This window comes from Cystoisospora suis, assembly GCF_002600585.1.
Source record: "Cystoisospora suis strain Wien I chromosome Unknown contig_2080, whole genome shotgun sequence".
In the NCBI taxonomy this organism is placed as follows: domain Eukaryota; phylum Apicomplexa; class Conoidasida; order Eucoccidiorida; family Sarcocystidae; genus Cystoisospora; species Cystoisospora suis.
In genome coordinates, this window is record NW_027154879.1 from 113,536 (window position 1) to 141,236 (window position 27,701).

Sequence of the window (27,701 nt, forward strand, 5' to 3'; positions counted from 1 at the left end):
GGCTTTGTGTCTAGCCACAGGCGCAAAGTAGATGAGTTGCTCCAGGATTGGCAGCACCGCGTTCGCTCTGGAGATAAGGATCGACTGCATGCCGCTTGAGGATCTGCTGCTGTTTATTACGCGCCGCGCCGCAGCCGCCTGTGCCACGTGCTCGGTGAGAGAGCGACAGATGGTGGTGGTCGGCGCCTCGGGTGGATAACAGGATCCGCGTTCCCTTTTCGCCTGTGCGCCTTGTCTGTCTCTCAACTCTTTTTGTTCGACACTTACCCGACCGCCAGGAGGAACTCCTCCTCTCAAGACTCCTTGCCGGGAGTACTTCAGTCCTCATCCTCCCGTCTTTCTCTTGGCTGTGAATGTATAAGATTCAGACCCGACAGGATGGCTTCCTCTGCGATGTTAGTGTTTTTTACTAGTTCGTGACCTTTTCACCGCAAAAAAGCGGAAGCGTCCAGTTTTTTCTCTTCTGAAGAGACAGAGGGCGTCTACATCAGTGCGCGTGTCGGCCTTCTTCCGTGTGGCTCTGGAGTTGACCTGCTACGGATGCATCTCACCTCGGCAAAGTCGGCTGATTAGGCGTTCTACGGGCCTCGTGCTGCGGAATTCCTTCCTTTCCTAAAGTGCGGGCTTTCGAACTCATCTGTCTGTTTTCGAGAAACCGGGACTTTTATCTTCTTTCCGACAGTTTACTTAGTCAGTGTGCAACAATTTGTCAAAGGGAGGACTGGGGCGCTGTAAACTCTGTCTTCCATCTCGGCTAGAGTGTTTCTTTGAAAATGGCGCCAGTCACAATCAAGCTGGCAGGTCCCACGCGCTCTTCGTGTCTGCTTCGCTTGGGGGTGGGTTGCCGTTTTGGGATATCCTGCCACTGCGGGAAAGCAATGCAAGTCCGGCGGGGCGCAAAGAAAGTGCGCCGCTCCCGGCTCGTGTGAGTTCAAAGTAGTCCGCGCTAGCCAGCACACATGGGAGCTCGTTTTCTCTCTTTCTGATTGAATATCAAGCCTCGATAGCGGGGTAGTCTGACCGGCGGCCTATCAGGTTTGACCTCGTTTTCCCTGTAAGCCTCGTCTCCGAAGTGCGGAACAGGGTCAGCTTCCTACGATCGGCACTTCGAGAAAAACACCTCGTTCTTCGGTGTCCCTTCCCATCTGAGGCGAAGTACAGTACATGTGAATCACATCTGGTGGTGTGCGTCTTCAAGTATGACCCGCGTGGCGCGTAGGTCTCACTAGGGACTTGTCGTTGGGGAGACTGGCCGCGAGATATGCGTGTTATAGATGCAGTGCGTCCACACTTCCAGTCCTTTCGGAGCTGTTGATTCTCAAACTTCTTTCATTCGCTGTCTCGTGCCCTCGTCATCTTTTCGCTAGTTGCCATTGTTTTAGTAAAGCCTCTTTTCTCAAGAAATGCAACGACCGCAACCGGTGACCACTCGACTGTGCACCGGGTGCTGCGGGAGCCACAGTCTTGTGGTTCGTAGTGCGGAGTGGCGGACACACACTCGGTGTCGGCCGCCCCTGCACCAGGGGGTCATTTGTTCATCATGAGCTGCGGGCATCTGGACCCTCGTCGGCCTCAGATGCGTTCGCGCAGCTGCGGAGGTGTTATCTGAAGAACCTCTCTCCGGGACTATCTTGTTCTCTAGCTTCGGAGACTCCGAGTTGTCAAGCTACCCCCACATCCGCAGGGAGCTCCCCGGTGGATACCCTGCGGCCGCAGGTTCCTCTCTGCGGAGGCACGTGACGTGGGTCTACCGGGTGTATTGTCTATGCAGGGAGCCTCGGCTCGAGCATATCGGTGTACAGCGGCGGGTTACCTCACCTAAACCGTTCTTTTCTGCCTGTTTGGCCGAAGCAAAAACCGTCATCGCAACGAAGCCGCTGCGTGGTGCCCTCCTCAGTCTCAAGCGTTCGAGGAGTAGTAGGGAAAGAGATGTAATGGAGGTGTTTTCAGTTCCACTGTTCCTCTCCAAGAGGGCTTTTTTCCGTGCGATGGAGACTTCTTGTTCGAGTGTATTTTGTCCTCTCTGTCACTCCTGCCTCTTTCAGCTGCTCTCGTCCTCTCGCTTGCGCCGCTCATTCTTTTGACATGTTCAAGAAGCCTCATGGCGATGTATTTGCTCGATCATGTATAAGCCCCCGATCCCATCTCCATCGTCGGCCCCTTCGGCCCCCACTCCATGTTGTGAACCGTCTTTTCATCAGTCGTGTCGCCCGCCTTTGCATACTGTACCGGCTTGCTCTTCTTACACGTGGGCGGTCGGCGGGGCCTCCGCTTCTTCGCTTCTTGCTGTGCCGAGCCGCCGTCGCTCCTGTGTGGTGGGAGAAGCCTTGAAGATTGTGGTGGAGCCGGGAGGACGTGCGTTCACAGATCGTCGCCTTCAGAACGTCAAGAGCACGCAACGGCCTGTCATCTCGCCGCTCGCTGTGAGATACGGAGGGGGGTCAACGCGGGGAGCCCTCGAATGCAACAGCGAGCAGGTAGGGAACCGTGCCCCCTCATCCATAGAGGCCGGGGGGGGGGAGAACCACACAGTAACGAGGCTCCTCACGAACGAAGTCGGAGCAAAACTCCACCCCCCTGTCTCCCGCTTTGTGCGGAATCTTCGTGCTGTCAATGAAATAGTACCAAGCGTGACCGGCACGCAGCCGTCGTCGTTGCTGCTTCGCAGCTTAGCGTCCGCAGGCGTATCCGAGCCTTCAGGAGAGATTGATCGCTTTCTTCAGTTTTCGTCGCCTCATCGGTTGCTGGCCACCCAAGCAGCCGTAAGACGTCCACTAACTCTACAGCCGGAAGGGGGGGATGGACGGTTGGGATTTCCAACTGTTGGTACAGAGGAGAAAAGACAGCGAAGCCTGTGCGGGGGTTGCTCAGCCGAGAACTCATGTGGTGATGGGGCACGCTTGGTTCCTGTCACGGTCGCCTCGGTCCCACGTGAAACTGATAAGGTAACGAAACCTGCGAGTCCACGCGCAGTCGGACACTCGTTGGACACGGGAGCTAAAGTTGTCGATGCAGGTAGTCCATTTGCACACGAAGAGATTATTCCAGTTCACGAGAAGGAGAGGAGGAAAGAGGACGAATGTCGTGACCCGTCATTCTCCAGCTCAGCGCACCTGCCTGTCTTTCCTGCCTTTCCTGGCTTTTGCCTTCCGTCGGCGTTCCCGCATTCTGGCGGCGCCGGCGGCGGTGTTGTGGGGATCTTCGCGGGCTCCATGGAAGGGAACTTACCTGCTGCAATCGAAGCGATCGATGCAGCAGATGCGCCGAGGAAAGAGAAGGCAAGCCAAGAAGGGGCACAGGACACGACAGCCGACACCAGTCGTTCTGTCCTAGAAGAAACGTGTATCCGTGAGAGACACTTTGTCTCGATGACAAGCTGGCCTGGAGGTCGTTTATCTACAGCGGAGCGAAATGTGTTCAAGGGTACCATGAGTGAGAGGGAAATTCTTTTGGAAAGCGCAAGCACGGGAAGCTTCGGCGAGAGAGATGTGACAGTGCATAGCGGCACCTTACAGCAGTCTTTGACGCCAGGTCCACTGAGAGATGCGGAAGGAGCGACCAGCCTAGGAGAGAAGGTAGAGCAGTCAGTTGATGATGCTTTGGAGATTTGCAACTGCAGTTCCAGACGCGAGGCGTATTTGACACTTGCCGAAGAAGCAGTAGGTGGCGATATTTTCTCCTCTCTCGTCACGGAAGCTTCGCCAGTCACACCTGGTCCTGACTGTGGTATGCAACACCGTTGGTCTTTTCCCCCCAGGTGCCGTACAGAGTTCCCAAAGCCAGAGATAAAGTCTGCAGGGGACGCTTCTGCGGAGGGCAATAACGTGTCAGGCGAGCGTACTGTTTCGTCCTCTCCGGAGATCTCCGCAGCCGTTTCCTCCGTATCTCTCCCCTCTTTTCCTGCGTCGTCAGCCGTTTTGGTGTCTCCCGCGTGCCCTTCTCTTTCGCCCCAAGCACATTCTCCTCTGCCAAGCCCCAGGGGCCTTCCGTCTCCCGAGAATGAGATCAGCAGCTCTACGTGTGATTCTCATTGTCCGTCAGCCCTCAACCGGCCCACTTTCGCCGAGGGGGAGGAAGAGGAAGCGGATGTGTCTCTCCCTCTTTTCGCCGTTTTGTCAGACGCACCCTCCTCTCCATGTGCTCTCTCGTCTTCCGGTCCATGCTCTTCGTCCCGCTGTTCATCTCTTTTCTCAACGTTGCCGTCGCCGTCATCGGCCTTGGTTTCGTGTACCTCCTCTTCTCCTACCCACTTAACCCCTTCCTGTTCGGCCTCGAGCAGCTCTCTACAAAACAGTACGGATTGTCTTTCGTCTGCCAAGTCACCCACTGATTCCCTTCCGACTTCCGAGACTATGGCAAGCTACAGAAATAACTGTGATGTAGCCACCATGAGTTGCAACCCTGCGAACTCTACTTTCGACTTCGCGTACAGGATTGATGCGTCTCGCGGTGCGACAGTCGGTATCCCTAGTGAAAGTTTTGATGATGCAGTCTCGTCTGATACGATCGAAGTTGCTACGCCACCAGTACTGCCTGCCAAGCTGCGTCATCCGGAAGAGGCGTATACCCCGGAGAGTCCTGGTGCTTCTGCAAGTCCTGTCAGTCTCGAGGGAACTTTGCTCGATGTTATACCACTTCCCACTTTTCCTGCCTGCCCTCCGTCGCTGCCGGATAACAGGGAGAGTGTACATGGTAAAGAAGAGGAAGATGCCACCTCTAAGGTCCGGAACGAGCACTCAGGAAAAGCGAAGAACTCTCATGAGGAGGAGAGAGGCGGGGAGGCGTGCTTGGCGGAAGCAGCCCCCGCGGCGAATCTACCAGGCCTCTTGGTCACGCAAACACTCGCCACTGTACGGAAAGCAGACAAACGTAGAGATGGAGAGAAGGAACAGGAAACACATCAGGGCATTTCGTCGTGTCCTCCTTGTGAACCTCATTTGTTAGGCGCTGGGGAGCAGCTGTCCTGTCCAGACCAGAAGGACCCCCGTAGTGAAGTGGGGCATAGTGGGAAAGAATGTGCGGACAGCGTGAAATCCACTGAAGTCAGTTCTCTTTCTACGCCTTTGTCTCCTTCGCCTCCCTCTGTTCTCAATTCTCCTCCGCCGGCAAATGACAGCGGCTGCTCTTCTTCCACGGCTCAACCAGATGGGGAGATTGTGGATGTGTTGAAAGTGTCTCCGAGTGGAACATCACGCGAACCAACCCCGACAGTTCTTAGACGCGCGGGCACATCTTTGGGTGTCAGCGCTGACCTTCCTCATAAGACAACCTTTCCTTTCCAAGAAGACGAGGGTGGGTTCAATGCTTCGGAGGTCGGGAGAAGACGGCTGTCTTCTCGTTCTCCGCGTGAACATTCCACTGAAAAGCAGCAAGAACTGGAAGCGGAACTCTCCAAACTCCTTTGTGCAATAGAAGCTCACACTCAAGCCCGCCGAGAAAGGAAGACGACGAAAGGTACAACCTGTGGAGGAGAGAGAAAAAAGGAGTCGACAGTGGAGGCGTCATCTAAACGGAGTGATGAGGAGGGAGTCCAGGCAGCAGAGACAGAGATTCGGACAGAGAACCAAGGACAAGAAGTCAGTGGAGAAACTCCTCAAGGAGAGCAGATCACCTGTGGAAGAATAGAGGAACGCCCTCTCCATGGACTCTGGGTGGACAAGGAGGCTCTTGTAGAGCGTGTAAGATGTATTGTCGCCCGGATGGATTCAGGTATCTCTATGGACTTGCGCGGTAGGACGTGGAAGGTCGTCCTGGGTGTTGAACATGATGGAGATCGCGACGCTCTTCTCTCAAAGGCTGTCAGGGAAACAGCCCTGGATGAGCCGAACCAGGTATGCGTCAATGTTGCGGATACGTTTGGAAGGACAGACGGGACTGCGCATTTACAGCGGGTGTCAGTGGTCAGCTTGGTATTATGGCTGAGAGCATTGACAACGTACATGAGGTGGGCGCCACTACTCGTACTGGTTCGCAACTGGGGACCCATAGCCGGAAGAAGCGGCAGTCTACGTAGGAAGGGTTTCTGTATTGCCGGAATCTGTGTGTCTCAGAACTGTTGTTGATCAGAGAAACGATGCGATACCTCGGAGTGGTACTCCACTAGCCTTTCGCGTGGCCACTTACCTTTGTGTTCTGATACTACAGCGCGTCATCCGAAGCGACGTGGAACGGACTCGTGCTTCGCTAGCTTTTTATCGTGACGCATGCAATCGAGCGTGGATGGAGAGGCTTCTGACATGCTATTGCAAGACATACCATATCAAGTACAAACAGGGTCTCAATGAGCTACTAGGTAAGGACACAGGTGTCTTCTCCGATATACCTGTTTAACTCGTATAGTGTCTTGACGGAGCAAGTCTGTCTATCCATTGTTCTCTCCAGTGAGTGAGGTTTTTAACCCCCCCCCCTCTGGAGCTACAGAAGTCATTGTTGTCTCGATCTCGTCCGCACGTGCTGACGTACAACAGGTACCTTGCCCCTGTGTACATGTGTGATCATGCAGCAGGGGTTGAACTATATTCCTGTTGGGGAGCCTTAAGTAAGAGTATTCTTTCAGCTGTGGTTGCCTCCGTGTTCTGCACATATAGATGGGTCTTCCCGAATCGCAGTTCTGGTCTATCATCTTGCAATATCGTATCTAGTTTCGCGTGCTGCGTGGTGTAAGAAATCTGCCAGCTCCGGGGCGTGGTGTCGTACATCGTTGCCATTCTCTTATGTCGTGTTCGGACAGGGTTACGCCGAGAGGTTCGGAAGAAGATGCTTCTTCACATTCACGTCTTTTCGTTTGTCTCTCCCTTTGGCTTTTCGCCTATATATTCACGGGGCTCTCATCTTGAGGGCATCGAGTCTCAGCTGATCGTGAATGTGAAGGGCAGCAGCTGGCTGACCGAGGTGGATAACCACTGTAGCAATCACATGGCAGTCTGGAGACTAGCTGGGGGTCTGTTGCGTGGTTGTGCTCATACTCGATTCCAGCCTTCAGAGCCGGTGGAGAGCAGAGACCGTCAGCTGAACTGGGAGGTTCCTGCGTGAGTACCAGCTCAACAACTTCAGTGACCGTCTGTCTGTTGTTAGTAAACATGTTGTTTCAGCCTGCACTCTCGGCCGTTCATACATAAGATCAAGTCTTTTTCAAACTCTTCGTTTACCTCATTCTGCGCTTTCGCGTGTCCCTCTGTTTTCAGCCCCGTTCCTTTATCTGAAAGATCGGAATGGTTTCACGGTGGCGGATGTGTTCCACTGTTTTCAAGCCTTTGTAAACCGCTATCTCTCAGCTATGTTTTGCGACGATGAGTTCACAAGTCTACAATGTGCATTTCATTTGTTCAAGCACCTCCTTACCTATCATGATCCAGCGCTCTCCGAATTCTTGGGTGAGTGGCGTTTTTTTTCGCCCATTCTGTTACGGATTATGTAGTACAGTTTCGTGGTGGCTGTCTTGACACCCCTTGTATGATCTTCACCGTCCTCGGTCAGGCTCACTCAGCCTCATGTGTCACTGGTCAAGATGAAAAGAGGAGCGACCGGTCCTTATTGAATGCAGTCAAACGCGTTATGGTCGCCTACAGTGCTTAAGTATTCTATGGCACGACTCGTGTTGCTTGTGCGTAAGATGTAGAACTGAGTTAGGCACTACCAGATATGTATATAGCCACAGTACTAAACAATGATCTTTTTCAATAGTTTGAGTTTTTCCGCGGGGCCATGGAGAAAAGACTGACAAGGTTTTCGAACGCAGGAAGGAAAAGATCGCTGTCGACCGAGGAGGGGACATGGAAGCGCGAGTCGTATATTACACTTTAACTGTGTGATAGAAATGAACTGACATCCAGTTCGAGCGCCTCATATAATATTTGGGTTGGAGAAAGTTCGGCCTATTGAGGAGTTGAGAAGACAGCTCAGGGCGACTCTCGAGCTGTGTCCGTATGAGTGTACATGATGTCAGGTCTTCACTCTTCCTCAACTGCGTTTGGTGGTGTTTATCGTTTTACTCACGCAGAGAACCAGTTTGTTACCCCGGAGCTGTATGTAACCCCCTGGTTCCTAACGCTCTTTTCGTCTAAGACAAGTCTCTTGGTCCTCTTCGCGTTGTGGGATAAATACCTGGTGGAGAATGATCAGTATTTCTTTCCTTTCATCGGCCTCGCCCTCTTAATTTGTTTCCGGAAAGACATCATGAAGACCGAAGTGTCTCAGCTTCCGGAAACCCTGTCCAAGATCACAATACACTCCATTGACCAGCTTCGCCAGGTACCAAGCGATCAGCACCCAAAATAACCAGGAATGACTGGTATACCAGGAGCGTCTGGAAAGAAGGAACCGGGTTCACGCGTGAAGATGATTAGCTGGACGCAGCTGCTGCCCAAACGGGAAGACCTGAGAACTCTCAACTGCAGTATTTGCCTTTTCCTTTTCTCGGGATTAGGCCTTCTATAACTGATCCGTTACCAGGATAAACAGGCCTTCAGGAAAGGATGTGTGTCTCTCTAGTTAGGCATTTCGTTAAGGAAGAAGGCTCACTCCATTGTCTCTTCTTACTATGAAACATTTCCGAGGGAGGAGCTGTACGGCGGAGGTTCCTACGATGTCCTGCAGTTACCGCGTTGTGCTCGCTTTTCTTTTATGCAGCTCTGGTCGCTGGCAAAGGAACTGAAGTCCCAGACACCCATGAGCTTCTCTCAGCGCATGTTTGCATCACAGGTACGTAACGGCTTGTTTCCTACCTGCCCACGCTCTGTCCTCGCACAGTCTCTGTTGGAGATGTACAGTTCTCATGGTGAAAGGTCTTTCTTTCGCTCCTTTGTTAACCCTATCCAAGGCTGCGGGAATCCTGCCGTCCGACATGGCAACAGTCAGGATCGATCGGTGAAAGAAAGAACTCTGCAAGGGTCTTCCGTCCCGACGCGTTGCTACTGTAGTCACCGTTGTGTCCATCGACTTATCCTGAGTGTCTCAATGCGTCGTGGTGCACATCATGGTCTCGGCTACATCCAGGTGAATCTCACGTGCATTAGTCCCAACACCGCAGTTCCGGGACAGCAGATACACATACGTGACCAGGTGTCCCAGTCGTTTTTCTTCAGTCCTGCGTCGCTTTCAGTGGATATCTAAATGAGAGGCGACAGAGAGATACGGGTCGGGGGACGTTACCCTTTGCCAGACTACTTTACTCAGTCACGCTCTCGCCTGGTTTATTTATTATGTGTGGTTCACCTTTTCGTGTGTGTTTCAGCAGGGTCTGCGGGACGCATTTCCTCAGCACCTTCAGCAGCTCGAGTCCGAGTCTGCGTTTTTTACCTTCCCTCAGGAAGTCCTTGAGTAAGCGTCAACTCCTGGCCGTTTCTCCTTGTAGTCTCCCATCTCTTTCTGTGTCGGAAGGAACTTGGAACCGGTGTGGCGTATATGAAGGTGTACGGGGTCGCTGAAGGTGACGCGCCAGTCAGGTGCGCTTTCCGATCTGCGCCTCCGGTTGCTTCTAGCGTGTGGTCCGCATCTATGCGTGAAAAAAATCTGGTTTGTACGTATGCACGGCCCCGGGCAATCCTTGGCAGAACCTTGTCGAATACGGGTGTGGAGATGTTCTTCCTAACTGACTCGTGCGGCTTTGCCAGGTAGCTGACCCGACCAAGATACAGCCGAACACAAGTGTAGTCTCTCACGGTTCATATGCTGGGAAGAGGCGCGTACACTTTTGCCTTCTGTCTTTTTTGCAGCCATGCCTACGGTTTGAATGGACGACCAACGGGAGGGCCGTCAAAACCTCCGTCTCTTTCTCTTACTCCTCGCTTTCTCTCTCCGTCAAGTTCTCCGTTCAGGACGGCCCGTGGCAATACTTCACGTCCGCCTTCAGGGATATCTAAACTGTCCGCTAACAGCCTCAGCGACGCTGGCGTGTCGCCGCCCCCAAGGCTGGTAGCACCGCCAGTGCATGTACCCCCGCAGTGGAAAATGCTGATTTTAGATTTGCGTCCTGTATGGTTTTTCGAATCAGGGCGTCTTCCACCCGCGATTCACATCGATTTGATGAGTGACTGGCGAGCTGCAATAGCCGCTCTCTTGGGAGTGTATGATCCACAACAACATGAGAGAAGTTTCTTTCTTTCCGATCCGAGACACTCATCTTCTCCGTCGTCTCTCAACCTTTCTGGATTGCGCCACCTAGCGAGTCTTCGCTCGTCTCGCGTCAAGCACAAGACGCGAGATCTCGAGAGTCCACCTGGCCTCTACTCTCATGGGGGCGGACGGTCAAGTGTCTCGTCGACGTGCTCACCGCATGTGTATACCGGGTCGTCGTCTTCCGGGATGTTGGACAGTAGTGGCTCTCAGCAGCTCTTAGGGTTTGTATTCGGCCCCCATAGCAGTACGTGTGGCTCCGAGAGCGGCGGATCAGGGATGGGAGTAGGGTCGCCGAGACCACGTCTTTCTCGGAGTAAAGGAGGACAGGAAAGGAACAGAGGAGGAGGTTCTCAGTGTCCTCTGGAACAGAGAGATGGATACGACCGTCACGAAGGAAGGGATGATAGCTTTTCTAACACAATTTCGGGTGCCAAAGAAGACAGCTGTAGAAGACGCTCGAGCCAGCAACATGGAGCAGCTGTTGCGACTGTTGCTCACGGGAACGAGGGATGTGATGGACGCCAGTCTCAAGTTGAGAGGCACGAAGAGAACTCTCCGACTCGTGTTAGCGTGGTCGCGGCAGGTGGAGGAGAGCGAGTGAGAGAGAAAGGGACTGAAGACGCGACTCCTTCCGTTATGCTGCCGCATTCAAGACCGTCACGCAGTGGGGGGGGTGGGGGAGCATCGAGACTCCTCCGGGGCTTCAGAAGACGTACACAGCAGATTCTCGGTCCTCCATCTTATCTCATCTCTTCATCATCGCTCTCAGCTCCTTCAAGGGAAGGATCCGGGGAGATTTGCTCTGCGTACCAGGAAGAAAGCTTTCTCTGCACGCCGGCATCGGAGAGTGATAACCTCACTCTGTTGGGAAGAAAAGAAAGGGCTCACGGCAGTCGACGTGGCAGTTCAGAGAGAAGCGGGGAGGACCAAGTAACAGGAGAACAGATCCAGCGGGTGCCACTGTCACTTGGTAGACAAGGAAATTCTTCGCTGTACACACGGAGAACTTACCCGAGTGTACGCTCCAGTCGGACACGCAGACTGACAGCCTTGCCGCACTACCGTGATAAGTCCGTCAGCACGCCGTCCTTGGGCACGAGATGGCCTTGTCCGGTGCAGAACGAGATTTCGCTCGTGTGGGATGATTTCTGGAAAGATCAGATAGGGAAGACTGAGGAGGCGGAGGGAGAGCGCGGGAGCGAGGAGGTTTCCGATTTTGACGATGATTACTTCTCCGATGATCCTGCCTTGTATCGGATCAGCCCGTCAACAGGAGGGGCGAGTCACTTTTGGGAACAGCCTGAATCCGTCTCTTCTGCCTCTCTAGACTCCCGTACTACTGTCACCCCGCTGGAGGCGTGGAGATCATTGGAGAAGCGGAGTGAAAAGACACAGGAGGAGCATCACCGTGAAGAGGCCCCTGGAGCAGATGGAAAAGGAACGGAAAGAGCCGGGGAAGCGAGGCGTGAGGAAGAGGAAGCAGGCACGGGGAAGAAGAAGCGGATGTGGGGCTTTAGGTCGAAGGGATCGGTATCAAGAGAAAAAGGACACGGAGAGAAGCATACGGATACAAAAGGGACAAGAAAGGAGAGAGAAACAACTTCACGTTCCGTGTTAGACCTAGAAAAAGGGACGGCATTATCACTTGATGTTCGGCGGCAAAAGGGAAGTCAAAGAGGCTGGAGTTCTCATGCATCCTCCGAGACTGGAGAAAATACGTGGACCTCTCCGGGGACACGACGGCGATCCAAGCGAAGTGAGAGCCACTTTTCAGAGGTCTGCGTTCTGGCACAAGGCAGCTCGGCTCGAAGACGAAGTGGACGTCTTGGGACACCTGAGGAGAGGAGACTGCATACACGAAGGAAGCTGGCGGCTCTGCGTAGTAATTCGCATAGGCATGGCTTACTGCACAGTGACTGCAAGGAGAAGTGTCGCCATGCCTTCTCCGAGTTTTATGGGAAGATCAAAGATGATGATTCTTCTGTCCGGTGTTCCAATTCTTCCTCATCATCTTTCGCCGCGCCATGTTGTGTCTGCTACCGTAAATGTTTCTCCGACGGAGATGTACCTCCGCTGAAGTATCTCAAATGCTTCAAATCTGCTGCTCACTCCCATTCAACGTCGTCACGTGATCTGTCGATCTCCCGTAATAATGGGTCTCTTCCTTCTTCTCCCCCCACAGGAAGATGCAACGAAGAGGGTCAGTCTCTTGTAGTACAAGTCTCTGCATGTGAAGCTACATCTGACCCTGACAGTTCGTGTGCTTCCCAGGTGTCGACTTCTTGGATAGGAGTTCCGGTTGGGGGACGCCCGTATGAGAATGGTTTTCATCCTGAGGCTCGAAAGTCTCCTCTTAGTGGTGAACTAGGAGGAGCCCCACGTGTTAAATCACACTCACTCGATCCCAGCAGAGCGTCATCTCCTGATGTTAATGGCAGCCGGAGGGGCAGCTCAGGGAAAGAAGAACGGAGCGGAAGCGAGTCTGCGTACGGTTCTCCTGCAGTCACTTCTCATGACAGTAACGCTCTTTCCAAGAGGATATCGCCAAAGTGTTCTCCTCTCACACAGCTCCTGAAAGAGGAAGCCCGGCTGGCGAGAGAACAGAAAGGGGAAGCAGTGGACCTTGCGGAGGACAGCTCCAGCAGCACTGGTACAGCAGACGAAGATGAAGATCAGAGTGTGGAGACAGAATCTGACTCACGAAAGCGGCTGCGAGGGAGTGGTGAAGATGGAGAGGGCCATTCTCATGGTCGTTCTTCACAGTTTTTTCTCTCGTCTCTCATGCTAGGAGCGGGCACAACCAGTCCAAGGTTCTTCTATAGTAGGGGGTTATCCCCAGACGAAAACGCGAAGGCGTTCAAAGAGGAAAAGGTTCAGATACCGTCACATCATGTCTGTCTCATTACCGCTGATGAAAAGAGCTACCAAGACGCAATGGAAGTCTACCGCGTCTTGACTCAGGAAATGGACGTTCGGTAAGAACCTCTTCTGTGTATAATATGTTGCGCTTAGCATACTGCTAGTTGCGCGGTAGAGTTTTCTATCGACGCGTTTACGTGTATTCGCACATGCATTTCTTCTCCAGTGAAGTAAGGAACGTAATGGGTGCCTCGGGTGGGATCACCGGACAGATGTGTGTTCATTCCTCGTTTGTTAACGAGGAATCCTTCTCCGCGTTCTTGTGAAGACTTGAATTCATCAGATCTCTCTCCTCCCTTTCTGGTACACAAAACGAGTATTTTACTACCAACTCTACAAGTACTCCGTATCGTTCCTGACAACTCTTTCAGCGCTATGGTTGACCTTTTTCAGAGACTGTTGTTCACTACCCGTGTTTTGTGGCTTTGTCACCACATCATCCTCGTGTCGTGGAAGGTTCATTCATTCTTGGAGTCGATCAAGTTGTGCCGCACCCTCCGGCGGCGACAGTGCGTCCGTCCTTTGAGCGTAGCTGTGACGATATACCGCCTGAGCTGCTCTTGTGTATTCCTTCCGGGTATAGTGTGGTCCGATGTATCAGCTCACTCTCGTTTGTGGACTTCCAACTGCCTCACGGTCTTGCATGCAGGTGGGTGAGCATTGCGAAGGGCGGCTACCGGGCTTGTCATGACCTAGCGTTGCAAGAAGGTTTAGAGCTCGTAGATCATAATCCTTCGACGTGCCCGATTTGTGCAGACGATGGCAGTGCGGACAATGGGAATGGAGGTCACAGCCGTCATGGAACAGACAGTAGAAGTAGCAGCTCAGCAAGAGGGAGCCGGAGCAGTTCCGTGTCAAGCTCCCTTTCTTCCCCAGTCATGGACATGCGTTCTACGTCTCGTTTGTCGTCTCCTACCTTCGCCTCTGGTGCCTCTGGGAGTACTTCTGGCTTTCTAGGGGCAGTGGGAAGACACGGTAGTAATAGTGGTAGTAGCAGCTCACGTCCAGTGAGCTCAAAGAGAGGAGGAACCTCTCTTTCGTCTCTTCTTCCTATACGAGTGGGGCTGTCGTCGTCTTCTCCGCGCTCGACTTCTCCTCAGACAGCACAGTTGCTCCATAGTGGAGGAGACACGTCTGGCAGCTCGGTGTCGGGTCGTTCACAAGCTTTGTGTAAGCTTGCACAGAACGATTCACCAGCAGGTGGGTGCCTCGGGTTTCAACAAGGCAATGGGAATGGAGGCACGTATGATGCAGGTCTGTGCACCGGAGCCGAAGGGGGATGGGAAGACAAAGAAGCCGGCGTACAAGGCTTTTGCCCGTCACCCCAGTCTGGCCTGAGCAGTGAGAGTTCAAAAGGCACCACTGGCGCACAGAACAAAACAAGTCAGAGGGAACTGTCAACGGTTGTGGGTAGTCAGAAGCAAGACGCTTCATATAATGCCTCTTGGACCTCAAGCTCGGCTGCCTCTTCGTCATCATCCTTCTCCCAAGGAGGAGGGGGAAGTAGTGGAGGCGGGGGGGGCATGGGATTCGGTGGCATTCTAGGAGCCTGGCGAAGATTGTCGAATGCGACAGCACGCAATCCTCATGTAAGCAACACTGACTCGCCGCACCTGTCTACGGGATCTAGCTCGACTTCGGGAGGAGGAGGTGGCACTTTGTGCCTGAGTGGAGAAGGCGAGCCAAGAGGAAAGGATAGGGTGGCTTCTGTTGTGTGCTATGATGCTGCCTCTCTGTACTGTGGAGGGGTTGGACAGAACTCGGGCTGGCCGGTTTGTCCTCATCCTGGAGAGGGGCCAACACCGGTAGGTTGTCCTTTTCTTGCGGAAGTGGCAACAACAGCTTCTGGCGGAGGGAGCGGTCATCGTACACTTCCTGTTAGTCACTTTTCTTCGGTGCCCGGAGGATTAACCTCAGTGTCAGAGCTTCCTCCTGTTATTTCGTACACGTCTCCCCAGTCAGCTTTTTTCCTTCCGCCGTTCTGTCCTCAGTGTCATTGCTCCCTGCCTTCTGTTGGACCACCTGTCCCTGGCGCCTATCCGCCGATACAGTTGGTCTCCTCCACTACAACCTCAAGTTCGTCGAGCAGGAGAAGCCGTTCTTTCTTCCCTGCGACCAGCCTCTCCACACATTCCCTGCCGTCTTCCTCAGCTCTCCACAAAGGAAAATCGAGACACATTCAACCTTCTCCGTCTCCAGTGAGCAATTGCCCGCAGTGTGGAACGGCAGTTGTGCCGTGGTGCTGCTCTGCGCACTCGAATACCGTCGTCACCGGCGCTCCTCCGTTGTCAGCCAGCGATCTTCGACAACCGCCGTCTGAGAACCGAGGAAGAAGCGGTGGGAGTGCAGGAACGTCTCCTGAGGGAGGTAATGCCTTGCCTGAATCATGTAACTTCCCCGCTGTGACTCAACGAAGGCGTCCAAGTACCTCGTCGCCGAAAGGCAACTCCACCTCTTGGGATGAGCGAGGACATTCTCCTATGATGATGCCGTCTCCTTATGCTTCCGCCCCTCTATTACGGAGCGGCACACTGGCTCACATTCCGACGTTAGCAGTAAGTTTATACTATCTAAGTTGGAGAGATCTCCTTACCTCTCCACACACGGAACAGCTCCGATCTTTCCATTGCTACATAGAAGGCGTCTTGCAACCTTCTCCGGAACTTCTTACTCACGCGAGACAGATTGTCAAACGGAGAGACTTAAGACGGTGCAGACTAACGATCGAAGACGGTTGGAGCAGCGAGCAAAGCGGTGCCGAGAACAAGATGCTGGAAGGACAGGCAGAAGGCGGGGATTCTGGTGGGGTAGGAGCAAGTGTAAATGACCAAGGCGGGCCTTCTTCGACCTGCCGAGAGCAGGAAGATGAGTCAGCTTCTCCGGGGAGCGCTGTGGTCGACGAGGGGTCATTAGCACAACAAAAGTCGGAAAATAGCCGGAAGCCTTCAGCGGAAACGCGGAGTGGCTCGAGGAATGATGCTGACAAACAGGGAGCGAATGAGGCGGAACCGACATCGGAAGTGAAAGAGGCGTCCGGAGCGACTGGGGAAGAAGAGTCTTCTGCTGATGAGGACGACAGCCCAGATGACGGAACAGAGTATTTCTTTTGTTCGATTGCTCCTCACGAAGAGACATTCAGCTCTTCCGCAGCGAGTTCTTCCTCAAAGCACGGGAAGCTCTCCCTCTCCGGATCTTCCTCAGCTGCCTCGTCGTCCTCGGTGTCGTCGGATCGCAGCTGCGTCGGCTCCCACACAGGCGGATGTACATCCTCGTCCGCGGTTAACACCTCTTCGCGATCTCGAAGCAGCACCGGGGATTCCTCGAGCCAGCACGGGAAAAAGCGAGGTGGAGAAGCGGAGGCGCATTCCGTTAGTGGCTCAGGGATTTCTCTCGGACGCAAGTCTTCTGTCCCGTCAGTACGTCTTACTTCTGGCGGGTCAGAGAAGGGGGGGTCCTCGAGTTTTCGTATGCGGTCTGGATCATCTGCCGTGGCTGGGCAGTTTATCGCAGCGGGTCTTGGAGAGCAGTACAGTTATCTGCAGGAATGGCATATGAACAGGCCTACGCTATCCAGCTGTCGGATCCTTGTCACGCCAGGGCGGTTGCTCACCGTCAGCGCTCCCGTGCCTATGCTTGTACGCCGTGGAACGGTAGATGCCGGGAGAAGCCAGCCCGAGTCGGGGGGAGGAGAGAGTGATGATACTGATGGGAGTAATGCAGACGGAGAACTGGAAGAAGACGATGAGGAGGATGAAGAAGCCGATGGGGCGGCAGAAACTTTCATGGTAGACGACAGTAGGGTCATTCGTGGTAGGGAAGTAGACAGGTTTGCTGGCCTGGTGCCAGAAAAGGGCGGCGGAGGAGGCAGCGCAGAAGAAAGGAATGCTTCCGAGAGGAAGGACAATCTTGAGGCTGAGAGGAAACCAGAGAGCTGCGCACGCAGCGAAGAGGATGATGATGATGATGAGGGACATCTAGAGGAAGTTGTCCGAGTGTATGCCTCGTTTGAGCTCTCGGAGATCCTGAAAATCACAAGCAAGAAGAATAACACTAAGCTGCTTTGTTTTTATTTCAATGCGAACAAGGTAGGAGACGTACAAAGACCACTATACAAGAGGGTGGTCTTCTCTCATTCTGTACACACGAGTAGAGACGGTACGCCTTCAATGGTGTGCTCGCCATGTTAAAAAAAGTGTGGACACCCAAGCCTGACCAGCTAATAAACACTTTGATGAATGGGACACCCATCTTAGCGCAACAGACTGATACCGCGTTCATCAGAAGTGCAGCGGAGTCCTGATGAGTGGGGTTTGCACAGAGACAGAGGCTCCCAGCCTTCCTTCGTAGAGTCTGTGGTGGTTGTTGATGGAGGTGGGTAAAGAACGTTGCTTTCTACAGACGCTGACTGTCTTGGGAGCTCTCCCTCGGTGTAGGGCATATTTCCAGGAGCAACTGAATATCACTGTGGAGGATGATTCGTGCTTTCTCTTGACAAATTCATGGCATGCAAATTTCCTGTAACGGAACGGAAACACGGGTTAAGTCGTAGTTTTGTGTTCCTTTCGTCTATTCAACACTTGGCGTGTGATCCTGTGTTCTGTGACACGCTTCTTCAGACCCAGCCCTTGATGGTTCTGCGATTCGAGAGCGCTCCTGCCGCCCACGACTGCATCGAACACGTTCGAGGTAGGTTCGTTTCAGTGAATGGAGGGACGCACCTAGGACGGAAGCGATGAGCAGGCATGGTCGTCTTTACTTAATTGGATGAACTCTCGAATGTCGTCTGGCGGTTGCAGTCTCGTACGGCATCACTGTAAAGCATAACAGCCTTCCAGTGAATGTATTGGGAAGCACGGTACCACGTGGATTGGAGCGAGCTGACTTCTGAAGTCCCTGTAGATGTATCGAGGCAGAACGAAGTCACACATCCACCGGTCCAGGCGTGTCTGGGCTCTTGTTCAACACTCGTCCCCCCCCTTTGATATGGCCATTAGGCCTGTAGGCACACTGAGGATAATCAATGGCCAAGTTCAGTCGTACTTTTGTCCTGGTTGTCAGTTATAAGCACTGCTTCTCTATTTGTCGCTGTCGATTCTCAGGTATGTATAGAATTTTGAAGATGCAGAAGCAATCGCAGAAAACGTCGAAATGAACTCTGCTCGACCCTTGAACTAGGTCGTGAACCGGGGCTTGGGTGGCATGAAACTTCACGTCTGCCTTCAGTCACGGCAGCCTCTACACCCACAGGGCTGTTGTTTTCTGAAATATCTGCATTTTGTTATCAACAACCGGATTGACGGAACAATAGCCAGTCTGCAGAGAGGTGATATTGTAAAGGAGTGTACAGAGTTACAGTCCTGGCAGCGCCGGAGGCGTCCTTACAGCCTACATGGAGCCAGCTTCTGCCGGAGGGGTCGTCCGGGGCCTACGTGAAGCCAGCTTCCGCGCGCCGTCGACCACCCTCCAGACTTCGGAAGGCTCGCAGAGCAGGGTCGTTCCTGCCTCGTGTTCTGTCGGTTGCTAGCCCTGGAGTTAAGTACGCCGGGTCTCACCAGTGAAGCCTCGACTGTTAATACAAAAGCAGGAAGAGAATACGGCGTCCACTGGTGGGGTCAATGGCGAATTGTCCAACGAGCAACTCCTCTTTCTCTTCTCCAGCCAGCACCTGGAAGCCCGGGTCACCCGGCACATTTCTGACGCATCACGGGTTGTGTCAGCGAGTTGTGCGTTTCTCTGGACGTAATGGCCAGAGTATGCGGTTGCTCTTTTATTCGATTTTCCAAGAACGAACTGCAGTGCTAGCTGGGCTATACCCTAGAGTCGCGAAAGGGATTATCTGAATGGTGGCGCCTCGGTGCCCAGTTAGTGAGAATTATCCCGGAGTTGTGGAGTACAGGGCGAACTCGGAGGCCGGAACGTCCTGAAGGCTCCTTTTTTGGAAAAGCACAAACTACGCGCGGGGTCGGGGACCCAGAGTAGTAGTTCTTGTAATCAAGTTAACCAAGGATCGTTTCGTGAGGTGGTCCCCGATTTCCACTCTCTGAGCAGGCTGTGACAGCCACGGGAAGGCAGTATTACCGCTATTATCGCCGAGGAAGACAACTCAAAATCTCTTCTCTCATTACACGACGAGCTGTTGTTGGCGCCAGCCCTCCCCGTCTCTGTTTTTGTACAAGGTGAAACCAGTTCTTACATCTGAGATCGTATGTACCGCTTCTCGCGGCGAGGTATGTAGTGTACAGCCACTCGGAGCAGCCCCGGTGGCACGGTCGTACCTTTTTTTCGTTTCGTTGCGAATACATTTCCGACCGACTCGGATTCTTTTTTCGAGGATGTGAGTAAACAGTTTTTCGTGGATGTTGAAGCGTGCCGTTGAGGAACGAGAGAGACGGCCTTAACTTTTTCAATCACCTGGTTGATGCGAAGCCGCGGGCACGCAAAAAAGAGAATCAGCATGATTCTCTCGCACGCCCAGGTATGGTCTGGTGTGCTGAGCAGTTCTGCAGCCGCCTTTCTCAGCGGCTTGTTCCTACCCGATGTGACTTGTAGAGGTTCTCGCCATTGTGTACGGGGCTTGGCGGCTTGTCAGGGCCCGACAAGGAAGTGAGGCTTCTCGCTGAGGGGTTCTGATAGCCGTGTAGTTACGTGAAGTACGCGTCAAGAGCGGCCCAGACAGGAAGCACTGGGGAGGATCGAGATACGTTAGTTTCCGTCGACGCATCTATTGCATGCACGTAAGGTACTGTGCGACACCTGTGTAGAATAGGTATGGTTTTACTTGTCAGTTCACGTTGACACATAACGTGTAGATGTCTAGGACGCTGAGAAGTTATGGGCCCGCTTCGTTTATTACAACAGCCATGCCCACCTGACAGCTGCGTTCAGCAAGTAAAATCATCAACATCAATCTGCCGTTTCTAGTAAGCACTGGCCAGCCCGGTACCAACTGTTCCCTTTGCTACCTTGTCATGCGCGCTGAGAAGACCAGACATATGAGGTACAGAGAAGCTTCCTTTTCGCTTGACCGATGGCCTTCGCAGCACGTGCCGGCCAGACTGACAGGCGCTTCCAGAAGGAAGAGGACTTTATGGTTCATGAGTAGATCGCAATCAACGCCTCAAGACATGCAGGCCCAAACCTTTCTAATGGCAGAGACGCAGCTCTCCACTGACAATGAAAACGAGTGACAGGACTAAGAGGGGGGCGCGAAGACGCCGTCATCGGTTCCCTTCCAGTGACAGCGTCCATATACAAAAAGAGCTACACTGCATGGCCTTAGTCAGGTTGAAGCAAACTGCATGGGGATACGGACTGGAGGGCGTGTGAGTTGGGACAGCTTTATGACTCAGTTGCCTCCTAAGGATATTTAAAGAGTGCGTGTCCAAGAAGCGCTTCCCAGCGCAGCTGCAGCCTGGCCAAACGCTTTGTCCCTTGCAGCGGCATATCTTTTGGCCGCAGCCACGTCTTTCGGCGGCGTTCTGCCAAGGCGCCCTTGATCCTCGCTCGGCAGAGAGTGGGGCAATGACTCACTTCCAGCCGATCTTGCGGCCCGAAAGGACAGACTTAAGAGAAGGCACGACAGAAGACTGGGCAGACCGGAGGAGCGGGCCTGGAAGTTTCACAAGTACCTACTCGGTGAACTGGCAAGCAAACGTAAGCAGCTGAAAGCGCCTGACCGCTGACTCAAGTAGACAAACCGGAAGTAGTCGCGAAAGCGCAAATGCCAGCAAACGCTACATGCGTGAAGGCGGAAGGCCTCGAGTAGCATTTTCCAACATACACTAGAAGTCCGGGGAACATGAAGAGGGGGCTTCTTTACAGCCGGGTGCGGAGGGCGGCAGACAAAGTGGCGCCTCCGCCGAATGAGAAGGATGGGAATCCTCGATCACCAACTGCGAAATGGAAGGCCCGAAGTAACAGAGGCAGGGCAGAAACGGACGGAGGAGCATGCAAAGACCGACAAGCCTTGACAGGAAGGCGTGGTCAGGCGCCCCCACGCAGACGAAGTAGCAGCGACGAACCTGACTGCCGACTCGGGCTGGTCCTTCTGTCATTCACCTCTCTCTTCGTCGCTTGCATTACTCCACCCAGTATCTCAACCCCCCCTCCGACGGCTTGCCTGAGCACGGGCCGACTTTGACTGAGCTTTCTTGCGCACAAAGCCTTTCTTCTTTTTTGGCTGATGCATTCGCTTCTTTTTCCCGTTGAGGGACAGCTTACGTGAGCCAGCACGGACTCCTGCCAGCGCAGCCGGTTTACGCAGGCCCTGCTTGTCACCCTCCTTCAGTGCCAAACAGCCGCGTGGATGATCGTCTTGGGAGTGGTCGGTCCTGATCTCGGAACTCGTTCCACCCTGTCTGAGCTGTGCTTTCGCATCTCGACACTCATGACCAGCGTCTCGGCCCGGCGCACTGACACTGGCCATTGGGCCAAAGAATCCACCCACCGATGCAGTGACTGTGCAGCCGAGAAGCCAGGGTGCCCCAGCATCTGCATCGGATAAACGCGCAGTCCTTCTGTCCGCAGATCGTTCCCCTTTACCGTGTAAGTCACCTCCGGCGGGCGAGCTTGGCAGCAGGTAGGTCGTCTGCACATGGACGACATTCTCGAAGCACCAAGAAGAAACCTTCGAAGGAAACAAAGTGGTGGTATTGCCACTGTTTTGCTGTGCGGGGCTATGCTCAAACCGAAATTTGTCTGGTGCGTCCACGGCAGTCAGCTACTTCGGGCTCGAAGGGGCGCTACGAGCCCCTCCGCTTCATACTGGCAGTAACAAACCTCGGGAGCACGGGACAAGAAAAAACCAACCGCAGGAACCAGGACGTCCAGAGATTTTATGAGAAGAACTCATCAGTGCAATCTGCATAGAAAATAGAGACTGACCGTACTCTCCCGCCGTAATGCCGCTTGCTCCTGGCACCTCTAGCCTTTGTAAATCACTGGCTTCTGGGTCCTACCTGCAGGGGTTGAGCAGCTGCTACACGGCCTGACTCAGCGGCTCTCCAGTCTGGCCGACAGCGTCCTCCTGCTCTTCCTGCCTCAAGAGACTCTTCGGGAACGAAGTGGTCTGTCCTGCCTCGCCGGCTATGTTGCACCGCTCGTTGTACTGAACCATTCTCGCTTCGACTGTCGCACCAAGCGTCTATCACTTCCACTTCAGCTGCTGCGTGCAGAAACAGGGGCAAGAGACGAACAAACAGGCAATTAGTCTGCAAAAGACAGTTGACCTCTATGATTCTTGACCGGCGTTTATTGAAACCGACCAGACAGTCACTTCGATTCTCCAGTGGGGCTCAAGGCAGTTCTTGTTGTCAGACTGGGCCCCGCTCACCAGGTTTAGTGAGAAGCAGTGGGCGTCTTCGCTATTGTGTCGCATCAAACCATGAGTAGCCAAGAGACCCCATTCCGGGGCGACTGTCCAGAAATGATGGTGTGTCTCAAGTCAGACACAAAGCGGCCTCGTCTCATCGAAACTTACGTTTCCTCGGTGTGCTGGACTTCGAAGCGCAGTCACGAGCTTTCTCCCGAGCCACTTCAAGCACCGTCACATGTTGTTCCATGAGCTCCTGTCGCTGAGCGAAAAAAGAAACATGACAGCAGCGCCTGACAACATGCACGCGGACACTGCGGCGGCGCCTGAAAGACCGCTTCAAACAGAAGCTGCAGTTCCTCGACAAATTCTGTACTCCTACTGATACAGACAGGCCGGCTCCGTCTACACTCCTGCTACATGCCGCAAGCGCCAGCCAAGATATCCAGGGTGAAACGCTTCTCCCCCTCTTTTCGTCTCCCGGACTTCGATGTCACATCACTCCACTCTCCAAGAAAGTTCTTGGGAAGGGCCACACACGCAAAAGAACTTCAGCCTGTCTGCGGCAAGCCCAGCACTGAGTTGTGTGCGGCGGCGTCCCGTGCCGAGCCCTTCTAGCATAGGGACGCGCAGCATGGGAGAATTTATTCAGGAGACAGAAAAAAACCTCACCTCACGTCTCAAGCGCCGCCTTTCCTCCTTCTCTTTGGCGAGCTTCTGCGCAGCCGCGGCTTCGCGCCTCTGCGCTTTTCGCTTCGAAAAGCCCGTAACGAACTCGCTGCAGACACATCAGTTGTGGAAGGGAAATATGCCCACCTCGGAGCCAGAGCGCCTACACCCTTGAGTGTCCGACGGCCCTGGTGGACATTCCTTTATAGCCGCTGAGGCGGAAGCCCTCAAGCCTGCAGGCCCCGCTACAGACTGCCGCGCGCAGCCGTCCAAAATGAATCGTCTCTGGAGAGTAGCCTTGCAGGCACTTCCTATTCTCAAAGTATAAAGGGGGCTCTGATTGGCTACGCTGCTAAGAAGCCGCCTGGTCAGATGTCACGGCAGGAAGTCAGTATTTGAGGTACAGACGGAAAGCCACTGAGAAGACGGGTCGGCTCGTCCGCGGAAGCGGTACACGGATGGCAAGGCCCGCCCTGAGGAACTTAAGAAAAAAGACCGCTCTGTCGCGTGAGCAGTCCCGGGCCCGAAGACCCGGATAGCAAGCTCGCGCGGTCCAGTCAGACGCTCCTCTAGTTCGCACTTGGAGAAGGGTTACTCACCTGAGGGCCTTAGGATCGAATGTGATGGTAGGCTGGCCTCCCGGCCGTTTCTTCGGACGTCCTCTGGATCTCATTTCCTCCGTGTGCTGCTGTGGAACGTTGCCGAGCCGCACACCACTTCATGCAGTACACGAGCAGTTCCCACCAGGAATGCGGAAGGAAACACTATAGAAGGTGAATGAGATCTCTATTTTTCTCCTTTGCAAGCTTGTCCAGGAGGTCTAAATAGCCGCTTCGACGCAAGCGCGCATGCATGTGGGCTTCAAATTCAGCAGGATCGAAGCTCCACCCTTTGAGAATCGCACACTCAATTGCTACTTCAGATTTCCTGCTCGTACTTGCAACTCGCAAGTCAGTCTCAATACTCTGAGAGCGCGAAAATTACTCTTCACGTGGCCGGCAGACCCAAGTAGAGCTGATGTAACGAAACGAGCTCACACTCCGTTTGTCCCCCTTCATCCCCACGAGGCACGCGTCTAGCGAGCCCATCAGGAACCGCGCCACCTGCCCTGGCCTGCGCTAGGTATGCAAATCAGGATCTGGAAGTGCGAACCGTTGTCTTGATTGAGTCCGCAACTCTACGGACCACAGAATGAAGCAGTATCTCCCCTCTATGTAGATAAGCCTCTTCCCAGGGTGGGTGGTTAGCACTCCCACGAACGACCGAGGCCGTCGCGCCGGCCACAGCTTGGCCTTGCCTTGCTGGCCCCCCATTGGCAGGCTCCTCCTGGCAAACTGGACAAGTCTCGCCACCGTAGTCCATTCCGCAGCGCGCGAAGAAACTTTCCTGATGTTACGCCGTGCCACTTCCCAAGAGATTAAATCATGGTTGCCACTTTTCCAGCTTGTTTACCGGGATCTTCCTGACCAGCGGACCAGGGCCTGTGGCCCTTGTGAGGTAGTAGCGTGCAGTGTCGGTCGCCTGCACGGTGTGTTGTTGTTCTTGACGACTACATGGAGTGACAATGACCGAACTACGGATCGGGGGACAGGTTCCACCCCGGGAGACAGCAGGTGGACTACCACTAGTGACCGTGACAGCAGACTTGCAATCCGGCGCTGTACGGATAATGCGGAGCGGAACAGAACCCTCCGACTACTCATGAGCGGGAACCCCTTTGGCTTTTCAACGGCTGGCCGCCGGCTACGGATTATTGATCCGAAGGTCTTTACCCAGTTGGAAGTTTTCCGGTGAGTAGCAGCGGGGCTGTGGCAAAGGGGAGAAGGACTCGCCGTAAGAACGCGCGGGCTGCAGAAGGGCAGATGTAACTCCGGTAGCAGCCGAGCTTTCGGGGCAGGCCCAGACATCCTCAGGAGCCCCGGAGCAGCGTGTGGAATAAGTGTGAAAGAATTGGGATACTAGTGCGGATACGGGAAAAAGAAGAAAAGAGAAGCAGGAGAGCACCTTGTGATTCTCGTACCCTTCCTTTTTTTCTCGGTCTCCACCTTCTGTTTCCTTCTGAGGAAAAACCAGTCAGGGAAAGTGGGGTCCCCCGTAGTGAAAGAGCTGTCTGAACGTACCAAGGCGGTGGCTATCTCCTGCAGGTACTTTTCTGCTGAGGAGCTTTATTCTTTGTTTCCTTCTTTTCGATAGCGTGACCGAGAGTATCCTAACTGTTACGCTACACCAGGTACGGTGATCTGCTGAACCACACACGCAACGCCGTAGTGCACGTCGCAGACTGCCGGCAATCAGATAGCTGAGGCTGCGGTGGCCCGCTGAGCTGAAGCACGGTCGGCCTTCTGGGTTGTCGGGTTTCCCGGTAGCGAAAATGAAATTGTTCACCAGCGACGCTCCCGAGTTCAGCACTTCCCCCTGACCGAGGAGTACCTCTGGCTGGTCGCGCGAGTTGCTTCCGCCGACCAGGGTTAGGTAACACTACGCCGGCCAGCAGCCGAGATAACACCATTTGCTTCATTCTACAGTCGCTGGTTTCGCGGGTGGTGCACTCGCCTGACAAGGAGTGTTACCCTTGGGTGTAGGTTTATTAGACTTGTGCTTGTGACCCCTCGGTCCCGAACGGACAGATAAGAACTTTCTGAGTTTGTATTGCACTCGTCATACAGTGCATCGCACAGCGGCACGGTGGAATGCCAAGTGGATGAGTTCTTTTATCTGGTCCTAGCGAGCTTCGTAAGTCGCCAGTGCTCGCGGTGGTGAAGCATCAGTGCCAAATAAAGATCTGTTTTTCGGTCTCCCGCCTCTGATCCAAAAGATCACCTGTGGGCACGAGCCCGAGTTTGTATTGGTCATGAGGTGGCCATACCGCTTTTCCAATTCTTGTACTGGCAGTAAGTTCAGTTCGAAACTGAAAATTGGAGGAGGTCCTACTATGCATCGGCAGCCACAGGGAATGGGTGGGGGGAGAGGGAAAAGGCTCGCTCTTCCGTGGCCGAGTGACCTAGGCCGGTGGCTTGTGAAAACTGGGTAGGCAGAGGGGCGACTCGGTCAGCAGCAGGACACCGGTTCCCGGGTACAAAACCGAGGACCAACTGTCTGGTACGCAGACGGACCTCCTGACTCGCATCGCCCGGCACATCCAGAGAGCGCAGCACGCGTAGGACTCAGTGCGTCAATGAAAAGTGTTTTCAGCGCCATAACCGGTAGCTATTCGCACGTGTGGCGGAACCAGAAACAAGCAGAGTGATCCCGCGTTACGGTTGACACCTGATCAAAATTCCTCTCTTCCCTGGTCAGGACATTCGCAACCTCGCATGAGAGAAGGGTGCCGAAGTAAGCTCGCAGACGGCGGGGCACTGAAATTCCACTAAAAGTACACTCCAGGTCAGCACATTCTTGAAGCCGAAAAGGGAGCGCGTCCTAGTGCGAACGTACGGGCCTTTCTAACTTGCGCTGGCGGAGCCCTTCTAAGCCGCGTCTTGTTGGGCTAATCCATCGGGATTTGTACAGACTGGATGTGCAACCCACACACCGGGAAAACCCTTGGGCCGGAAAGGCTTCTAACTGTTAGCGCTCGTCTATGTGTGACGGACTGTACTGAGTTCCTGGTCTCAGCCGTGCTCGCATTCTGAGAGACGCGAGAAGAGAGCGTCCCCACTTTCTGTTCAGACCGCGAGCAAAACCAGGGAAGAAATCTGATATACGCTCAGGGCTCTCGGCCAAGAACGTTGTCGAATCCTTTCAGTGTGGAAACCCCTTGCTGCCGGAGAAACTAACTGCAGCGCCCTCCGATTCGCCTTGGGGACTATGTTCTCTGAATAAAAAGAAAAAGGAAGGCCACCGCCTCTCTACGGAGAACGACGAAGAGAGCGGAATCGCCGTGGTGTTCAGTGGACCCGCGCCGTTAGACGATGGTACTGTTCCGTCCTAAGAAAAAAAGTGGGCCGCGGCAACAAGGCGGTCCAGAACTGACCACAAATTGGAGGTGTGTATTTGCTTTTATTTTAGTTTATATGATTCGCAGAGTTATGGTGACTGGCAAGAAACTTTTGCTGGAACAGATCGTTCATCGGCACGGAGTACTTAGCTCTAGGTAGCGCGCAAGATGTGTGCTGAGCCAGAGTCATATTTGACGCTAGCAGCGACAAGTTGATCGTTCGGTCAGCGGACAGCCACGGACGTAACATTCCTGCGAACAGCTGAGGCGGCCTGCAGACCGCTGCTGGTGAGACAGTTCTCCCGTTAGGTTTTTGTTTGAGGGTTGGGCGTGTGTTAACCCGCCTTGTTTTGTTGCTTTATCTTTTTTTGTCGTAGCCCGGTGTTTTGTTTGTATCTTCCCATCTGCTGCTTTGTCGTTGGAACTGCCACCGGCTTCCCAGAAACCCTCTGCCGCATCATTTTTGTAAGCCCCGTTTTCGGCCTTCCTCACCACCAGTGTCCCGTCACACAAATAGTCAGCATGTCTAGGCTGCTACTGATCGCGGCCGTGCTGGCTCACGGGCACTTGCCGGCGGCCCACCCGACGGTCCCTCTTCCATTCGGGGTGCGTGGCCAGGGCGAAGCACCCCTACAGCTACGATCTCACTTTTCGGCAGCATCGAGCCCGGCTGCGGCTGCCGAAGAACCCTCACCACCAAGGGCGAATCCGGGCTTTCTTTCTACGCTTCCCAAAACATCGGCTTGGGAA

At 53.9% G+C, this 27,701-nt stretch overlaps 3 protein-coding genes across 3 annotated transcripts; 1 reads left to right on the forward strand and 2 right to left on the reverse strand.

The window, feature by feature from the left end:
* Positions 1–214: 214 nt before the first annotated feature.
* Positions 215–18,258, forward strand: CSUI_004464 (tbc domain-containing protein). Its single transcript, XM_068064655.1, has 10 exons — positions 215–5,831; positions 6,145–6,292; positions 7,185–7,373; positions 7,946–8,250; positions 8,629–8,700; positions 9,236–9,318; positions 9,714–13,091; positions 13,685–17,120; positions 17,652–17,721; positions 18,135–18,258. Exons 1-10 carry the CDS (start codon positions 2,124–2,126, stop codon positions 18,185–18,187), a joined length of 11,442 nt encoding a protein of 3,813 aa, XP_067923384.1. The 5' UTR covers positions 215–2,123; the 3' UTR covers positions 18,188–18,258.
* Positions 18,259–20,347: 2,089 nt separating this feature from the next.
* On the reverse strand, positions 20,348–24,221 carry CSUI_004465 (nucleolar 25 kda protein). Its single transcript, XM_068064656.1, has 5 exons — positions 23,614–24,221; positions 23,018–23,123; positions 22,514–22,607; positions 21,993–22,198; positions 20,348–21,622 (listed from the first exon to the last, which is right to left on the reverse strand). Exons 1-5 carry the CDS (start codon positions 23,685–23,687, stop codon positions 21,131–21,133), a joined length of 972 nt encoding a protein of 323 aa, XP_067923385.1. The 5' UTR covers positions 23,688–24,221; the 3' UTR covers positions 20,348–21,130.
* A 110-nt stretch (positions 24,222–24,331) lies between these two features.
* CSUI_004466 (uncharacterized protein) lies at positions 24,332–25,144 on the reverse strand. Its single transcript, XM_068064657.1, has one exon. The coding sequence runs from the start codon at positions 24,919–24,921 to the stop codon at positions 24,463–24,465; it is 459 nt and encodes a 152-aa protein (XP_067923386.1). The 5' UTR covers positions 24,922–25,144; the 3' UTR covers positions 24,332–24,462.
* Positions 25,145–27,701: the final 2,557 nt, after the last annotated feature.

What these genes read in the sequence shown, in the direction of transcription:
- CSUI_004464 (XM_068064655.1), top strand. Translation starts at nt 2,124, where the DNA reads ATGTATAAGCCCCCGATCCCATCTCCATCGTCGGCCCCTTCGGCCCCC. An exon ending in GGGTCTCAATGAGCTACTAG is followed by an intron (nt 6,293 to 7,184) that starts GTAAGGACACAG and finishes CTCTGTTTTCAG; the next exon opens with CCCCGTTCCTTTATCTGAAA. An exon ending in TTCCCTCAGGAAGTCCTTGA is followed by an intron (nt 9,319 to 9,713) that starts GTAAGCGTCAAC and finishes TCTTTTTTGCAG; the next exon opens with CCATGCCTACGGTTTGAATG.
- CSUI_004466 (XM_068064657.1), bottom strand. Translation starts at nt 24,921, where the DNA reads ATGTCTGGGCCTGCCCCGAAAGCTCGGCTGCTACCGGAGTTACATCTG.
- CSUI_004465 (XM_068064656.1), bottom strand. Translation starts at nt 23,687, where the DNA reads ATGAGATCCAGAGGACGTCCGAAGAAACGGCCGGGAGGCCAGCCTACC. An exon ending in TTCGATCCTAAGGCCCTCAG is followed by an intron (nt 23,124 to 23,613) that starts GTGAGTAACCCT and finishes ATGTGTCTGCAG; the next exon opens with CGAGTTCGTTACGGGCTTTT. An exon ending in GGCGGCGCTTGAGACGTGAG is followed by an intron (nt 22,608 to 23,017) that starts GTGAGGTTTTTT and finishes TTTTTCGCTCAG; the next exon opens with CGACAGGAGCTCATGGAACA.